Raw genomic sequence first — 17,878 nt, 5'->3', positions numbered from 1 at the left:
TCGATTTTTCGTCGAAAACGTCGTGCTTAGGCACGGTGCCCCAGCGGTTGCAATTACTGACAGAGGAACCGCGTTCACCGGCCGACCTTTTAGAAGCAGTTCTCAAACTCAGCGGCACAGCCCACCGGAAAACGACAGCCTATCATCCCCAGACGAATGGACTCACGGAGCGTTTGAACAACACACTCGCAGACATGCTTTGCATGTATGTCGATGTGGACCATAAGAACTGGGACGAGATTTTGCCTTATGTAACCTTCGCATATAACATCGCTCAACAGGAAACGACTCGTATGACACCATTCAGCTTGGTACACGGTCGCGAAGCCACAACAACTTTGGATGCAATGCTGCCCCACGAGTGCGACGATATCCATGCAGATGCTGAAGAATTTGGTCAATGTGCCGAAGAAGCCAGACAGCTTGCACGTGTACGCATCCACCACCAGAAAGACCAGGACACAATGCGGTACAATCGTCAGCACAAATTCGTCGCCTACACACCCGGCGAGAGAGTGTGGGTTTGGATACCCATTCGGCGTAGGGGACTTTCAGAAAAACTACTAAGGAGATATTTTGGTCCATACACAGTTATCCGACGACTGAACGACGTGAATTACGAGGTCATGCCGGATGGTGAAGCTTGTTCGCGGCGCCGCAAGCAACCCCCTGAAGTGGTGCATGTGGTGCGCATGAAGCCGTACTTTTCCAAGTGACTCGCGTTTTAGTGTCTTGTACATGCATACGCTCAAGTTGCGCATCGGGACGATGCTTCACTTGGGAGGGAGGCAAATGCCGCGTGTCTAGTGCGGCAATGACGACAACGTAAAAAGACATATCGGCACTTATGAAAAACATAAGCAAGAAGAAGAAGAAGCAGTGACTAGCGCGCGGTATTAAAAACCGTCCGTTGTTGTTACTGCCTCTGCCAACAAGTGCGATTCGTTTGTCCCTCGAGCTTCCAATGTCGTGACAATATGGTCCCTGAAAACACAATCTTTCGGCACCAACATTCAACACATGGCCAAACAGCGATAGTATGATACATTTTCCGGTTGCTAGATCCCATGTGAACAAGAAAAGGTGCAATGCACGTACGATCGAGAGCAGTAGATGCTCGCCACGGCAGCTTTGCCGCAGTACATGCACCAAGTTTCTTCTTCCGGTACCAGCAAATCTCCTCACAGGTCGTCGCACGCCGCATTCACAGCTATCACTGCCAACCCTATTGCGATAAGCATTTTCACCTATCTGCTTCACAGCGTGTGTGGCGTAGTGTCATTGGAAGCATGTGTACTGCACCATTTAAATAGGCAATAGCCCAAACGAGCTGCTATTCCCTGCAGCCGGCGGCGCAAACTGAGCATCATGTTTCCATCTAGCGGCAGTGCATTCCGCCGTCACCCGCCTGCTCGATCTTATTTTGGATTCCCGTAGCCGTCTTAAACACAACACAATATGAAAATGACAAAGTGCGTCTCGAACCCCACTAGCTTGATGCATGTCAGCGTATGGTGCTGCAATGATTCTCGCCAAGTGGGCATGTCAAAACTTCATATCAAAATTCCCCTCCTGAAGAAGCGGCTGTCTCAGGCAGAATTCGAGAGGCGCAAACGTAAGCTTGCCGAAACCATAAAAACGACAACAAGAGTCTAGGGCCACTCAGGCCCCACCAGCTCGGCACGTGTTGCTGCCTCGTGATGCGACACTGTGCATTACGTAGATGTCAACTACGAGTCTCCAAAAGTTTTTAGTGACTTCGGATCGTACATTTTCCCAGTTAGTATGTTTTCTCTCGCATTTTTTATCAAAAACATATGAACGAGGTTCTAGTGTACACAGATTCTAGCTGAAGCGTGTCCTCTGATGTCTGTGTTGCCATTTTTTTTTCCTGCCTCATGATCGATTTGGCTTTTAATTTCTTGGTTCTGTGTGTTGTTTTCAGTTATGTGTGTGACTAATTCTCGAGCATGTGCAGCCAGATAGGTTTAAAAAGTACACTTATGTGAACAAACTTCAGGTGACAATCAGCACTCCTGTAATGTTCCTGTCGTGTACCTTTTTTTGTGCTGTGCTGCGGTTACAAAGTGGAAGCCAATCAATTCACTCAACTTTCCATTCTATTAATTCAAAACATCTTTTCAGTCAAAGTGACAGCTGTGCTTAAATTGCTCTTTTACCCAGGAGGAAGGTCAGCCATAATAAGCTAACCATGAGCTGGTATAACATGTACAGTGCAGCTCACAATTGTGTAGATTGCGCAAGCAGCCTGTTCAGGTGTGCACTAGCAGCAGTTGCTGCAGTGAAGATGGCATACCCAGGATATATGCGCTGCCGAATTGACATGCAACGTTGATAAGCACCTTCGTTTAACCAGATATGCACACTCGGCCAGGTGGCGTACCAAGCAGTGTAATAAAGTGCACGATTCCATTGCCCTGCAGTGCAGTGAGACAATGCCCTCAGGCCATGCGATCACCCGCCGAAATTAAGATGCTTACTAACATCACCAATGGTTAAAACCAATGCACACAGATTTGCCTGTCTATTAGGCCATGCCTGCTCCAGGGCACACAATCTCAGCCACAGCAACAGCCGCCAGGCGTCACCCCATTCACTGGAGTTGGCTACAGCAATGAATTAGTACACTGTAGCAAATATATCTCTATCAAGCCAGCAAAACCATGACTCTCAGATTACAGCTGGCAGACATTCTTTAAAGCATTCAAAGCAGCATAATAATATACAGTTTTTAAATAACACTTTATTCAGTGTGTCTCTAAAGCTAATCTAGGCTCTCTGAGGCACCTGTGAGGGCAATTAAATGACAAGCAGGTCAATTAAAAAGCAAGCTAATTGCCCTAACAGACACTTCAAAGGGCTAAAGTCAATAAAGGGCAGAATCAAATGTTCTTAAAAGGAATTCATTCTTCTACTTTGTACAAGAAGAGTTTAAGGCTCAAATAGCCTTCTCTCCTGCACTGCGGCCATCTCTAGTGCCATAAACTTTATGTTGCCAACAAGTACGTAAGCTACATAGGAATTTTCTCTTTGAATATTCATGTGGGGATTACTGAGAAATGATCTTTGGAAATTTTGGAGTATAGTTGTACCTAATAGCACATCATCATCATAACTGTGGAACATTATCTGTACAACTTTCATGAGGCTAAAAAAAGTCTCATAATCCGAAAGTCACATAACTAAAAAGATGCACTACAGTTGTGGCACTTGGCCCTGCCTAAACGGTACGCAAAACTTCCAAACGCAGTAATGCCGAGATGTACCCGATTCCTAGGCAACTGCAATGTAGCTCCATAAATCAGTCAAAAAATGCTGATGCAACTGCAAACTGAAATGTGTGCATTTCTGATGATCTTATGAGACCATGACAGATCACAGCTTTGAGATTATACAGTCAAACCTCGATATTGTAAGGCAGCAGCGCAGCTGTTGTCTCGTCGCCTTTATTTTGCTGAGCCACGCGCTGAACGAAGACGACGCGCACAGTGATGATGATTATGTACAGGTGAAGAAGATGAAGAATTAATATTTTGCTCACACTAATTACCCCCTCGCGCGAAAGCGGCCAACCTGGCCGCAGGTTATAGCGGTGCGGCACGTCGTTGGAAGGGCTTTAGGCGCGAAACGTGGACAATTTCTGTGCCACGGTAGCGGCCATCGGAAGGCGTGACAACGGGAGTGACGCGGTAGTTCACTGGCGAAGTTTGCTCTACAACAGTGTAGGGCCCTATAAAACGCGACTGAAACTTGTCGCACAGACCAGGAACTCGAGTGGGTGTCCACAATAACACTTCATCGCCGGGGCTGAACTGAACGACGCGGTGAAATGCATCGTAGCGAGTCTTCCTATCCTGTTGACTTGCCTCGGTGTTGAGGCGGGCGCGATGGCGACACGCGGCAAGGCGAGATATGAACTGCTCACTCACTGACGCCGACGAGTTCACGGGGGCATCAAAAAAAGAGACGTCGAGGAGAGAGGTTGGTTGACGCCCGTAAACTAGAAAGAATGGTGAGTAGCCAGTAGTGCGCTGTGCAGCGGTGTTGTAGGCAAAAGTCATGAATGGCAGGATGGTATCCCAGTTGGTGTGGTCGGCGTTGATGTACATGGAGATCATGTCAGAGAGAGTTCGATGGAAGCGCTCTGTGAGGCCATTAGTCTGAGGATGGTAGCTGGTAGTCGTCTTATGGATGGTGTTGCATGTGCGGAGGACGTCCTCGACGGTAGTTTCGAGGAGCGTCGGGAGGAGCGGGAGCGGGAGGAACGAAGTGTACTTGCAGCGAAAAACTTCCGTTAAATCGCAAATTTCTTTAAGTCGAGGTTTTAAAGTTTCAGCAGTAAAAACAACTTCACAAATTCTCAGAGCATTCCTGGTAGATAGTACTTCGTTAGTAAGCGCTTATAAATAAATTGCAAGAAGGTCGGTCCGTAATACAGTGTAGACCGCTTATAACGTAAGTTGCCGGAGTCGCGAATATCCGCACTATAAGTGATACCGCACTATAACCAAAACAACTATTTTATTGTAATAATGGACACTCCAGGCGCATTTCTGCCATCGCTGTCACCGTGCTCTAGGTTCCGTATTCGCTTACTAAATAAACAAGCACGGTGTCACGCAAGCACAAGCAAACATGAACACATCTTCGCTCATTGACTGCGGAAACGAACTGTCAAAACGCTCAAGTGACGAAGCACGGCGAGCAAATTGACCTTCATGCTATCATGCCTCTCACTTCGACGCGACCTATAAGTGGTGAAAACACGGCACGCGGCGGACTTTCCCCGTCGCAGATTGCTTTCAAGATAGGACCAAGGCGATCGTATCGCCGAAGTGGATCGTCGCAGATTACGTCCTGCTTCGGTCCACTGAAACCGTTCCACATTGCTTTAGTGGTGAAAATCCTCTCCTTCTGTTTGCGCCAGTCCTGAACGCAAGTATCGGATTCTCCAAACGCCCGTGAAGCGGGCCCGATTTCCGTCTGTCTCCGCACACATGATCACTTTCCTTTTAAATGCGGCATCATGATGAACTTGGTACTTCATGTTGATAGAGCAGACGCAGAGAACGTGAAGACAGACGGTAGACTATTGCCCAAGCACGTGTACTGCAGCACATGGAGGAAGCTACGGTAGCTTGGATCGAGAGTAGCTAGGCTCGACGCGCGTGCGAGGCGGCCATATTGAAATGCCGACGGCTATATGGTAACGCAGATTTAGGGTCGTACTCGAGTCTAATTTTTGGACCTGTTTTATCGGAAAAAAAGTGCGTTACATTCGAGTAAATACAGTATATGTGGCTTGAGGGGAGCATTTGCCGTCTAGGTTGACTGCCAAACTTCCAGGCAGCCGCATTCTAAAGGTGCAACCACAAGGGAGAAACCTTCGACAGATTTTCGGCATCGCGCCAACCGGCGGCACACGGCGGCACAGAGAACAATGCGCCGCCGGTTCACGCTTGCTCGGCGCCACAAGACTGAGCATGCCAGACTGCAGTGCCGACGGCGGAAGTGGCGGTAGACGCAAGAAGCAAGTGAACTATGGCCTCCGAGACGGCACGATGCGCAATGTGAGCGAGCTCGGAGGCCATTTACAAAGCGAGCTTCCGGGCGCTGTCGTCCGCGAGTGCCTCGTCCGCGTCCTAAGCAGCCGATCGCTTGCGCGTGCTCCAGCTATTGCAAATTGTGCAGCTTTGTACGGTATCATTGATAATGATGTACTTTTTCCAGACAGGGACATGCAAGGAACGCCGAAGTGCACACTTATTAAGGCCCGTCCACATAACCGGCACGCCGCTCGCCGCACGCCGTTTGCCGTTTGGGGGCCGCCGTTCGACGGCGGTTTCACTCGCGAGTGGCGAGATTTCCTTGCCGTATACAAGATGGGACAGGGACCCATTTGTGCAGCAGCCGTACAGCAAAGTGGCCAATCAGTGACTGAGGAGTGGCCACTCTGGCACCGACGGCAGCCTCACCGCCGCTGATCGAGGAGAAGGCCTAGCAACGATATCGGCGCTAGGCCTTCTCCGGCTCACCCGAAAGCTAAAGCTGACGGCGCTTCGGAATGAATCACCGACACTCACAAGCCACAATATTTTCTCACCGTTGTTGTCGCTCTTCGCAATAATTATACACTAAGAAGAAAGTGCGCTGACATTAGTGGCGCCGTTGGCTGCGAGGCAGGCACAGCCGAGCCGATCGTCTGCGTCGGTAGCCGTGCACTGCAGCTGAGCTCTCGTTTTTCATTCAATGTAAAGGGTCGTCCACTCTTGGGGTGAACACGGCTCCGCATGGCCGCGCTCCGCGCAGCGCTGGTGCCTCCGGCGTGGCCGTGCATCGAAGCAAATTGGCGCAGGCGCACAGGGGCCTAGGGGAGGTGCTTCACGCCGTCTGCTACAGCGCTGGCGCGTGCCGCTCTTGCTTTGCAGTAGAATACACGGCGCTAAACGCAGGCGACCGAGCGCCCGAGGTGGCGTCGCGGGAAAACGCGCTTCAATAACTGGATCATTTTCCAGCTGGTTTTGTCTACAGCTTGTGAACAGCCTGCTTAATCAATTTGCATAAACAGATGCAAGCTTCTCAGCAGACCAACGACTTTTTTTTGTAATTGATGAGGGTAAACGAACAAAGTTATTGCTTGCATGCTCTTTATTAGGCCGGGGCCATTTATTTTACTGCCACAACTGTCAGTGCCATGGATCCGGAGAAACCCATCAGGCGCGCTTCTCACGATTTGTGTCATCACGTGATGAGACTAGCGCGCTGTTTTGTGCATGTCTTGATGCTATACCGGATTTGGTTATTTGAAACCAGCCATAAATTTCGCAGAGAATTAGAGAGCAATTGTTCAATCGTGCTTATATATTTGATCATGTTTGTTAGTGTTTTTATCAGCGAGATGCCATGGCACCCAGCAATGTAATAAAAAGCAATCCATTTTTGAAAGCCGATAACGTGATGTTCATGCAAGCCGACAGAAATGCATTCAATGGACACACATCTGGTGTCTCGCTTTAACGAGTCATCCCAGAATCTGTTACCTGTGAGCGACCAGCCACTTAGTTGAGCAGGCGTTGGCAGCAGCATATCAGCATCGTAAGCTGATTAGGGATGGTAGCATGACCAAAGCAAAAAAATCTGCACGGCGGTAAATTGGGCCGGCGCCCATAGCCAGTGAAAGAGTAGATGGCCTGACCGCAGCCATCTAGGTCGGGCCGGGCTTGGCTTTTGCGAATGGCCAGCCCGTTTGCCGACCACCGGCAGGCGGTTGATAGAGGACACCGGGCCGGCGTCATGACCGCCGCTTAAATAATCTTGGCCGCATTCGCCCGACCCACGAGCCGGCTACTTCCCCACGACAGTAGCAGCATGGTTTGTGCGCTCCTAACGTTCCTTTGACGGTATTCTTAATTAGGTTTCACCCACTCAGCCTAACCCACCCCCCTCTCCCACCTAAAAAAAAAAAAGATAAACCAATTCATCATAGCAAATTTATCCGCTGTCCCCCTCTATGGCGTATATAGCACAGAGGCCATGCGTCGCTTCGGCAGGGGTATACGTTACCATTACCAAATTATTAAATTTTAGTGAGAATATGCATTTGACCAATTCCGAGGTAATGGTGAAATGAAGTGGAAGCGAATAACGACCTAATTACCCGGCAAGACGTAATGTAAGCTGGAAAACTGGCGCGTCAATTATAAATTTCCCACTCCAACTACCTATTCAAAATGAACAGAAACAGCATTCGATGAAGTTGAGAGTATGATGGAAGCCCGTCTGGTCGGGATGATGCATACTTAAAAGGAAGGGATCGAGACACCGACCCAAAAAAAGGTTTAATATATTTAAAAATACATTAACGTTTCGGCTCCCCCACGGGAGCCTTGTTCACAATGAAACATGCAGCAGAGCTTGCGCCCTTTTTATGTGCGGCTCAAGACTTCACCAAGGCATTTGGCATACATGGACGGCAGATTTCCTTCGTTGCGATTAAGAGTGTGTGCCATGGTTTGGATGATTACTGATTCAAAATACAGACGCGCAGAATGATTTCGTTCCCTGGCGACCACACAAGCTTTGTCCCAGTTAATCGTGTGTGACGTAGTTGCGCAGTGTTCGGCTAGGGCATTCGACGCAACGTGTCGTTTTTGGACGTCATTTCTGTGCTGTTGAAGTCTTTTCTTGAAGTTTCCGGTTTCTCTGACGTAGACATAGGACAGTCCACACACGGAATAACGTGCACCACACCTGGGAACTTGTCCTTCTCCAAAGGGTCTTTTACGCGCGCAGCCTGCACGTCATAAGAGCGCAGAACTCGTGCAAGGGTCTCGCTTATGCCTGGGACGTAATGTATGGCAGCCCGTTTTTGGGGGGGTACAGGGTGGCTGGGTACTGCACGAGCCAGCTGGCTCGTGCAGTACCCAGCAGTAATTTACTGCAGCACAATGCTGCAGTAAACAGGATTCAAATGCTACCTGCACTGACTCCAAGGATACGAAAAAAAATGTCAATAAATAAGGAAAGGTCCGCGCCACCTATTTTACCCGAGCTTATCCATGCTATCAAACAATTCACCGACGATCCCTTTAATTGAGAACGCGACTTCCCGTGTAATGTATGCGTCAAAGGACCGGCACCGCTTGAGCGATATTACATGCAGTCTGACAACAAAAATAAACTGTATTTTTTATTCGATCTAGAAAGATGAAAATTACGTAACGCGATCCACGCCCACCTACAAGCGTCATTAACGCAGCCATAACAGAGCAGCGAATGGCACCCCTTAGTTACTGTCACTCTTTTTTGCCCGCCTTAGTGGTAGAATCAATGACAAACATGATCAAATATATAAGCACGACTGAACAATCGCTCTCTAATTCTCTGCGAAATTTATGGCTGGTGTCAATTAACCAAAGTCGGTATAGCATCAAGAGATGCAGGAAACAGCGTGCTAGTCTCATCACGTCATGACACAAATCGTGAAAAGTGCGCCTGATGGGCTTCTCCGGAAGCAGGGCACCAACAGTTGTGGCAGTAAAATAAATGGCCCCGCCCTAATAAAGAGCGCACAAGCAATAACTTTGTTCGTTTACCCTCGTTCATTACAAAAAATAGTCGTTTGTCTGCTGAGAAGCTTGCATCTGTTTATGCAAATTGATTAAGCAGGCTGTTCACAAGCTGTAGACAAAACCAGCCGGAAAATGATCCAGTTAGTGAAGCGCGTTTTCCCGCGACGCCACCTCGGGCGCTCGGTCGCCTGCGTTTAGCTCCGTGTATTCTACTGCAAAGCAAGAGCGGCGCACGCCAGCACTGTAGCAGACGACGCGAAGCACCTCCCCTAGGCCCCTGTGCGCCTGCGCCGATTTGCTTCGATGTGCGGCCGCGCCGGAGGCACCGGCGCTGCGCGGAGCGTGGCCACAAGGAGATGTGTTCACCCCAAGAGTGGACGTGACCTTGTACAATTTACGCGTCACGTTATCTAGCGGAAAGTATTTTTCTAGGAACAGAGGCTGCAGCCGATGTTTATGTCGCCGGTGGCGGAGGCGCACAGATTCGCGGTCGTCGATTGGCCTGGCGGTCGTGCGGCGGGCGGTGCGCCGGCCGAACTGTCGTGTACTTCGGACACCTTTTGCGTGGCAGATCTTCTACGGCACTGGAGGCCAGTTTGCCCTTACTACCATTACGGCATGTTTGCCGCTAGCATGGACGTGCCTTTATAGCGAGCACGGCAGCTGCTGGTGATGCTATCCATGCTATATCACTGGTGCTACGTTTTTCAAAAACATTAATAACTTCATAATGTGTAAACATTTTCAATTAAACTTTGAATGCCACTTCCTTACACATTAGGCTGCACAATAAATTAAGATAACTGAAAATGATTATCATCATGCCTCATATTTAATATTATGATGCTTCATTTGAAAGATTACCTTCTCAAATGGCAGGGTATTTTTTGTTGTCGTTTTGCAACGTTTCTTGTCTAAAATTTACTTTGCACTAATGAGGTGGCAAAGAGTCTAGTTATGAAAGGGAAAATTGTAATCCACTTGACTAGCACGAAGCTACAAAGGAAACCCACACAACCCAAGGAAACCCATACAATCAGATGGTAGAGCAACTGCCCCGGAAAGGTGTTGGTTCCAGGTTTGATCCCCGGACAAGGATGATTTTCTCTTCAACTGCAGGACTTTATTTCTGAGAAACTCGATGGACGACAATTTTCTCTTTCATGAGCCTCGCTCTACATTGCGGGCTTCTGAAGAGCTGATTTTCCATACTCTAGTTATTGCACTGTTTGCTATTTGCTTAATTCACTGCAATAGAACCAAACTATTTTAATTCCTGCACTCCAGTAGCGAGTTACATGACTTAACATAACAGGTATACTTGTGCCATTTATTATCAATAAAATAATTAATTAAAATTTCATCTTTTCATTGCTCAGCACATTTTAAGGATCTTTGTGACTGCCCTTTAGAAGGCCAGACAGGCATAAAAATAATAACATCAAGATTGAAATCAAAAGTATTTTTCTGAAAGCTGGTGACATACCTCAAATGAGCTTTTAGATGCACTTGTAAGTGATTAGTGTCATTTTACTGAGGTTGCTTCGCTTCTAACATTTTGCACTAGTACTTTTTTTTAAAACTTTTTTATTATATTCCTCTTCCAGTTCTAGGCATAAGTCTCTGTAAAATTTTTCATCTCTTTGCATAAACCAGATTATTGTATAGACCTAATCATCACCCAATCCTGAAATACCCTTGTGATGGGGTTGCAACATGTAAAAATAAAGTACGGATAACAAATATGCCTCCAGGCACTCCGATTATGAACAGGAACAAGCAAAAATGTATAGCCTATACACCTAATACCATCTTCTAACTGCGGCCTTGATTCAAAGCAGTGAATTTAATGAAGACATTTTTCTTACCCAGCTTGGCGAAGTCGCAGACGAGAAAATAGCCGCCCTCAGGCACAGTGGGCGTCATGCCAACAGAGCTGAGAAAGCTGCAGATGAAGTCTCGTTTCTTTTGCAGGGAGCTTGACAGGCTGTTCCAGTATCCCTCAGGGTCCTCTATTTGTTCCATTTCCTTTTCTAAGCCCACTGCTATCGCTTCCTGGAAAGTGTGGATAACGACAAAAAAGAACGCTTTGAAATGAATGCCTGGCATTTAGTTCTCATCCTTCTTTCATAAGCTCAAAAACAATACTTCATTCAAGTAAACTGCACACAACCATGCACATTCACACACACAGTAAGCAGGGATTAAACTTGTGAAACTGCTTGTCGCACTTTTTTCTTTTTTAGGAACGACGCCTGCTTCTACAATTCTTCGATCATGGAAGCAAAATATCCTTCCAATAATATGACAATGCTTAGCAATAAGGCTTTTACAGTTAGCTCATAGGGCAGAGAGGGAGTACTGCATGGCTGCACGCATGCCATTCCCAATCACTGTGATGATGATGATGATGTGTCATGTTTTATGGCGCAAGGGCCAGGTATGGCCAAAGAGTGCCATGACAAGTGTTAACGTTATCGATGAGCTGTTAATGACGTGGGCAATGAGTTTCTGATGTCAGATGTGACATGGCTGTAAAAGGGCCTAAAAACAGTTGCTGTAAATGGCGTAAAACATATATGTACTAAAATAATGGCATTGACTAGTTAGTGATGTGGGCTATGGCAATTGAGTTTCCTTAAAAAAGCATGACGTAACAGATATAACACTATAACAAATGTGACACTAACGCTTGAAGAGAGTGAGCCCTTGAATACAAGGGCTATTAATCACATGCTAAAATTACCTGGCCAAATAATTTTCAGGGAGTCTGTTTCACTTAAGAATTCTAAGACTGTTTTCAGATTAAAAAGCAGTTCATTGCTAAAAAAATATGCCGGGTGAAGAGGTATGTTTTCGCGATATGCAGAGGGAAAGCACCTTTTCCTCTCTGCTTCTATTGCAGGGCATATGGACCCCAATCACTGTGCATTACATGCTGTTTTTCTCAAGAGCTGGACAATCATGCCGGCTTGCTGTTTGTACTCGCACTGCGTCTCAGAGGTGCTTGACATGTGGCTGTATTTATTTCATCATGTTTTTTATGTCTTCATCCCACCCATTCTACAGTTTGTCATTCTCACTCACTGCACTGACAAAAAGTGTACCACTCAGAAACTAAAAGCACATCATTGGTCATACCAAAATTATCAACCTCTGCTGCAGAAGAGAGTTGTCATACACAACACTTCACAAAGAATTGTAATAAGAGCATATTCATACAAGACTTGAACAGGGCACCGAAAGTGCCCAAAAACATTAATTTAGAAATGCAATTTTATTACATATTATACCGCTGTCACACGGGCACCCGCGAACTCCATTGAACATTGTCATGAACCAATAAAGGGAGAAAGAAAGAAGAAGAAAAAGCAGAAGATAAAAAGAGAACAAGACACGAGGAGTCGGTGGCAGAAATAAAGAAGAACGAAGTTAGAAAATAAGAGCGTCCGAATAAGAATGCATATGAAAGCACAAGAAGCGCACAAGTGCACGCGCAGCTACGTGGCCAATGGGAGAAGCGACACGTAGCCGAAGAGAGCAGCCCAGCTACACTCTGGGACGAAGAGGGGCAGAAGGAGCTGGAGGCCGAACGGGACGGGTGAATCGCGGAGACGGCGGCAACCCAATGGAAGCTGTGCTTCAGCTGCCGCGGCCACGACCCGCGAGCTGAGCGAACGCCCCATCGGAAGCCGCAGCTACAGGCTGACGGCACCGCTTCCCGGATTCCCTGCGGCTACGATCCGCAGGCTTGCGGAGTTGACCGGGCGATCCAGGCGCCTCGGTCACCCCACCATCCTGACCCCCGAAACAGGCCAAACAGTGGACTGAACGTCGGACACAGCGACTTCGAGTCTACGACGCATCGGCGGGCCCAACGACGTGTCGCCGGAAGCCACGACGACGAGGTGACGTGGCCACGTCGAGGGACGCCATGTAAATATTTTGGACTTATCAATTCAAGGTAGCTGAGGACTTTGGGGTATTTCTAGAATTGACTTGTGCTGTAAATTGTTTGTTTTGTGCTGTTGTCTTTGCCGTTTGTTTTTACGATCATAAATGTTCGTCTTAAACGTACGGCTTGTCCCTGTCTGTCTTTAGTCCACCGAAATCCGTGACAATTTGGCGAGCCTGCCAGGATATTCCACCATTTCCGGCCCTGTCACAGATTTTTGGTGGTCTAGAGATGGATTGGGACAGCATATTAGCAACTGTTCGCGAGAAGAAGCTCAGCAAGGAGCAGGGCCTTAAACTAATTGAGGATGTTGTGAACCGTGTCCATGCCGCTCGGTCTTTAGAACTTGAGACACTTCGGCAAGCATATGAGAAGAGGGGACAGTTCCAGGAGAGGGAGATTGAGATGCCAGAGGTAGTCAAAACAATGCATAGCAGTCATATCATGCCTGAAGAGAAGCCTTGCACAAGTGAACTGTTGCTACAGAATAGCTACCGCTGTAAGGCTGAGAATGACCATACCACCGAATTCCATTGTACTAGAGAGCAAATGGTACAACACCCGAATGAAGAGTGTGTTTTCGGTAGTGCAGTGTACATGCCAGAGGGTCGTGCTCATGAGGGCGAACAGTTCCCAGAAACGAAGGACACTGACGAGAGGGGGAATACCGCAATGCCGCATACGGTGTGTGTTGAGAGCAGAGCAATTGGAGATGTCGCGCAGGAAGGGAGAGTGCTTGACCGCGGCAAAGCTTTTCAAGAGATGATGACTTTCCGCCGCAGAAATCCCCGTGAGCACAAGCTAGTGTCCAGCATGCAAGACGTTTCTGATGCAGACGACCACAGTTGCACAAGTTTTACGAGTGGCGAGAAAGAAGGGCGCATTGAGGAAGCGATGACAGTAGACAGAGGGATAGAGCAAGTAGAGAAAACTGAGAAAGAGAAAAGAAAGAAGCATAAGAGAAAGAGCAGATCGAAAAATTGCTTCGAGGGAAAGAAAAAGACGAAATCACCACCCAAGAAGAAGACACGAAGAAAGCACCGATGGGCGACTCTTTATGGCATTGCTCATTGCAAAGCAACCATGAGAGGGGGAGTTAAATTTGGGGTGAGAAGTAGCAGAACATCTGAAGATGATGACTACGAAGAACGTCGCAAAGTTTCAGAGCAAGAGCGACGAGTGTTTAACTGCAGATCCCAAGCATGCCCCCAAAAGAAGAAAAAGGTTTTCAAAAGTGACTTTTTCAAGTACAAGGACAAAGCCAGCAGCCACACTAACCGCTCAAGAAGGCGTGCATCCCGAAAGTACAGACGGAAGATGAGGAGACTGCTGAGAGCGAGATGGCGCGCGAACAAGCATGCGTTCAGGAAGCTTTCTCCATCAATTAAAAGGGAGGCGAAACTTGAACTCTACAGGCGACTTTCAAAGCCAGACAGGAACCGTGCAGGCGCAGGAAAGAGAAGAATTAAGAAGGGATGTAGGCACAGTAGGAAGTCTCGACAGCGACGCAAGAGAAAGTCACTACGACAATATTGAGGGTATCAAATGTAATTCCAATAAGGAGACGACACGGATTCTTATGCGGTTCGGATTGATAGTTAAGGTGATTGGGAATACCACTGCTGTTTAAGACGTAAAATAGGTTATGCGGAAAGAATCAGAGGGTACCTTGCATTTAGGGGCGGATGTTTGTTAGCAGGATATTTGTTCAGAAGAATCTGAGAAATGGTTGCACAAAAGTTATGAAAATTGTTCCCATGGCATGTATAAATATCAGTAATACAACAGTGTTCCTAAATGTGATCCTATGTTGCCATCGTAGCGGTAGATGAATTCATAAAAATGTATTTAGGGTAATGTTGCGTGAAAACGCACATTTGGTTGTAAATTATTTGTAGGACGAAAACCACTGATAGTATTTTGCCATTTGTAGAGTTTGGTAGCGCAGATTGTGAAGTGGCGGAGTGGTTAAGTATAGTCGCGTGAAGGCTGATCGCTAACTGTGAGTAGTGTTGTAGGAGCGGTGTTTAGTGATGTAGTAAGTTTAGTAATGTTGGTTAAGTGGTGTACGTGTTGGTGTGAAGCAGTGGACCACTGGGTGCTACACAGACAAGTGGTATAGCGTGGATTTGATAATGTAGTGTTCGACAATGACTTTTTCGTGTTCAATAGTGAACTCGACGATGTGTACAGTGCATGCAGTGAATAAATGAAGTGAAGTGAAGTGATGTGTGGGGAAGATAACCAGTGGTGCAAATGACAAAAATGGTGGAAGAGAACAAGTGTTAGTGCTGGAACAACGTATGAAGACGACGATACAAGGAGGAAGAAGCAGTTTTTCAAATGGAAAAACTCTTGAAGGTGGGCATAATATGTCATGAACCAATAAAGGGAGAAAGAAAGAAGAAGAAAAAGCAGAAGATAAAAAGAGAACAAGACACGAGGAGTCGGTGGCAGAAATAAAGAAGAACGAAGTTAGAAAATAAGAGCGTCCGAATAAGAATGCATATGAAAGCACAAGAAGCGCACAAGTGCACGCGCAGCTACGTGGCCAATGGGAGAAGCGACACGTAGCCGAAGAGAGCAACCCAGCTACGCTCTGGGACGAAGAGGGGCAGAAGGAGCTGGAGGCCGAACGGGACGGGTGAATCGCGGAGACGGCGGCAACCCAATGGAAGCTGTGCTTCAGCTGCCGCGGCCACGACCCGCGAGCTGAGCGAACGCCCCATCGGAAGCCGCAGCTACAGGCTGACGGCACCGCTTCCCGGATTCCCTGCGGCTACGATCCGCAGGCTTGCGGAGTTGACCGGGCGATCCAGGCGCCTCGGTCACCCCACCATCCTGACCCCCGAAACAGGCCAAACAGTGGACTGAACGTCGGACACAGCGACTTCGAGTCTACGACGCATCGGCGGGCCCAACGACGTGTCGCCGGAAGCCACGACGACGAGGTGACGTGGCCACGTCGAGGGACGCCATGTAAATATTTTGGACTTATCAATTCAAGGTAGCTGAGGACTTTGGGGTATTTCTAGAATTGACTTGTGCTGTAAATTGTTTGTTTTGTGCTGTTGTCTTTGCCGTTTGTTTTTACGATCATAAATGTTCGTCTTAAACGTACGGCTTGTCCCTGTCTGTCTTTAGTCCACCGAAATCCGTGACAAACATGAAACTCCCTAATGGAGATTTATGGCAATGGAGTTGCGGCGGTGCTACACGGCACAGTGCGAGCTTTCGACGGCCACCGCATGGGACAGAAACGGCGCTGCTGTGCTTACTTCTCCGTGCAACTTTTCACATATATATAGTCGCCGTTAAAGTAAATTATAGGTAGTTAAAGTATAGGCGCCGGGATGCAGTGTTTCTCGCCAGGAGAGTTTTGCCGTGCGACACGTGCGGCTCGCGCGCGCATAAACAAACGAAATGGCGGAACACTTTTCCATGCGGGATGGCGAAGCATGGTGTAGAGAGTACAGGCGCTCATGTCCTTAAAAACAAATTGAAAGCTCCAATTACGTGGTGTATAACCAAAGGCAAAACAAATAATAATGCTAAAATTTGTAAGTGAGCCAGTTACGACGATTTTATTTCATCGTTTTCTTCGCAGCTGTAGCTATCTGGGAACGAGAGTACTCCGTCCAGCCGTAATGGTCATTTCTGAACTCCATTCGCGAAAAGCTCCATTAAACTCCCTTGGCGAAAGGAAGACCGTGTGACACCGAGCGCATCTCCTTCGAGATAAAGACGACGGAGTTCGAAGGAGTTCGCGGGTGCCCATGTGACAGGGGTATTAGTCCACCTGCAGTTGAAAAGCTCATTAACACACTTTTTGCTCAGTTTACACTAAAGCTCAATAGAACTGAATTTTTTTTCGCACAGTCCGACCCGTGACGTCAATATGTAGAAAATGTGGAGTTCACAAGCTACCAGACTGGGCATGACCTGCAGTCCACAAATGCATTTGGGAGCTTGTGACAGTGCATGGTTTTTTCCATTGCACCTTTCAAGTGCACAAACGAACATGCTGCACTTCTAGAGGCAGGCAGGCCACAGAATGGCAAATAATTTTTGATAAGCCTTTGCCAGCATAGCATGCATGTGCACATTTTTTCTGACTTGCCCTCCCGAAAGGGCGCAATACTGTGGTAAAAGGCATGCTCGCTCACATGGAAATTCTGGCTTGTATAGATTAAATGATTCTTCAAATAATACAATAATAATAATACAGATGAAATAATAAAGATGTCTTGATAATGTGACTTGAAAGTTCTGACTCAATCAAAACAGCTCTGTCGTTAGGCCTGCTTAGTAGCCAAATGGCACTCAGAAAGGTGACAAATCATTACCATGAGAGGTGAGCCAGTTCTGTTGTCTACAACCAACGATGTATTCACAGCATGGTAGTACTACACTCAAATATTGTCCAAAAAATCAAACAAACCATTGTAACGTGTCCAAATTTTAAGTCACCATTATACACTGGCCCTATAAGCGTACGGCAGTGCCACAATTAAGCCTAAATAATTAAGAGGAAGCTCTAACTCGGCCCCAACTCCGACACCGCCTATTCAAATACATGTAGAAAGCAGAAATGCTTTTCTGAGATAACCCCTACATTTATTTCAATAAAATTTGCGGCATTTGAGAGAAAAAGTAAATTTTAGAGACTGTTGGAAGCGAAATATTGATTTATGACCTGAATTTTTTTACAAAAATTGCCGAAAATTGGTAAGTATGAAAAAATTAGAAGCACGAACTTACAAATACGCAACTCTGCACCAAGAACAGATATCGCGGTTCTGCAAGTTCTATCCGTCAGAAATTTATATCC

General features: G+C 47.1%; 1 protein-coding gene across 3 annotated transcripts in view; it reads right to left on the bottom strand.

Annotated features, from left to right (window-relative positions):
- Positions 1-17,878, bottom strand: part of LOC119436747 (kynurenine aminotransferase-like) — a 131,815-nt gene that overhangs the window by 11,539 nt on the left and 102,398 nt on the right. For all 3 annotated transcript variants that reach the window (XM_037703731.2, XM_037703735.2, XM_049659949.1), the window contains one exon: positions 10,961-11,147. In XM_037703731.2, coding sequence (XP_037559659.1) covers positions 10,961-11,147 — 187 coding nt within the window. The remainder of the gene's footprint in view (positions 1-10,960; positions 11,148-17,878) is intronic.

The sequence above is a fragment of the Dermacentor silvarum genome, chromosome 1 (assembly GCF_013339745.2).
Source record: "Dermacentor silvarum isolate Dsil-2018 chromosome 1, BIME_Dsil_1.4, whole genome shotgun sequence".
Lineage (NCBI taxonomy): Eukaryota > Metazoa > Arthropoda > Arachnida > Ixodida > Ixodidae > Dermacentor > Dermacentor silvarum.
The sequence above is the reverse complement of the archived record's forward strand: the minus strand, read 5'-3'. Positions and strand labels throughout refer to the sequence as shown.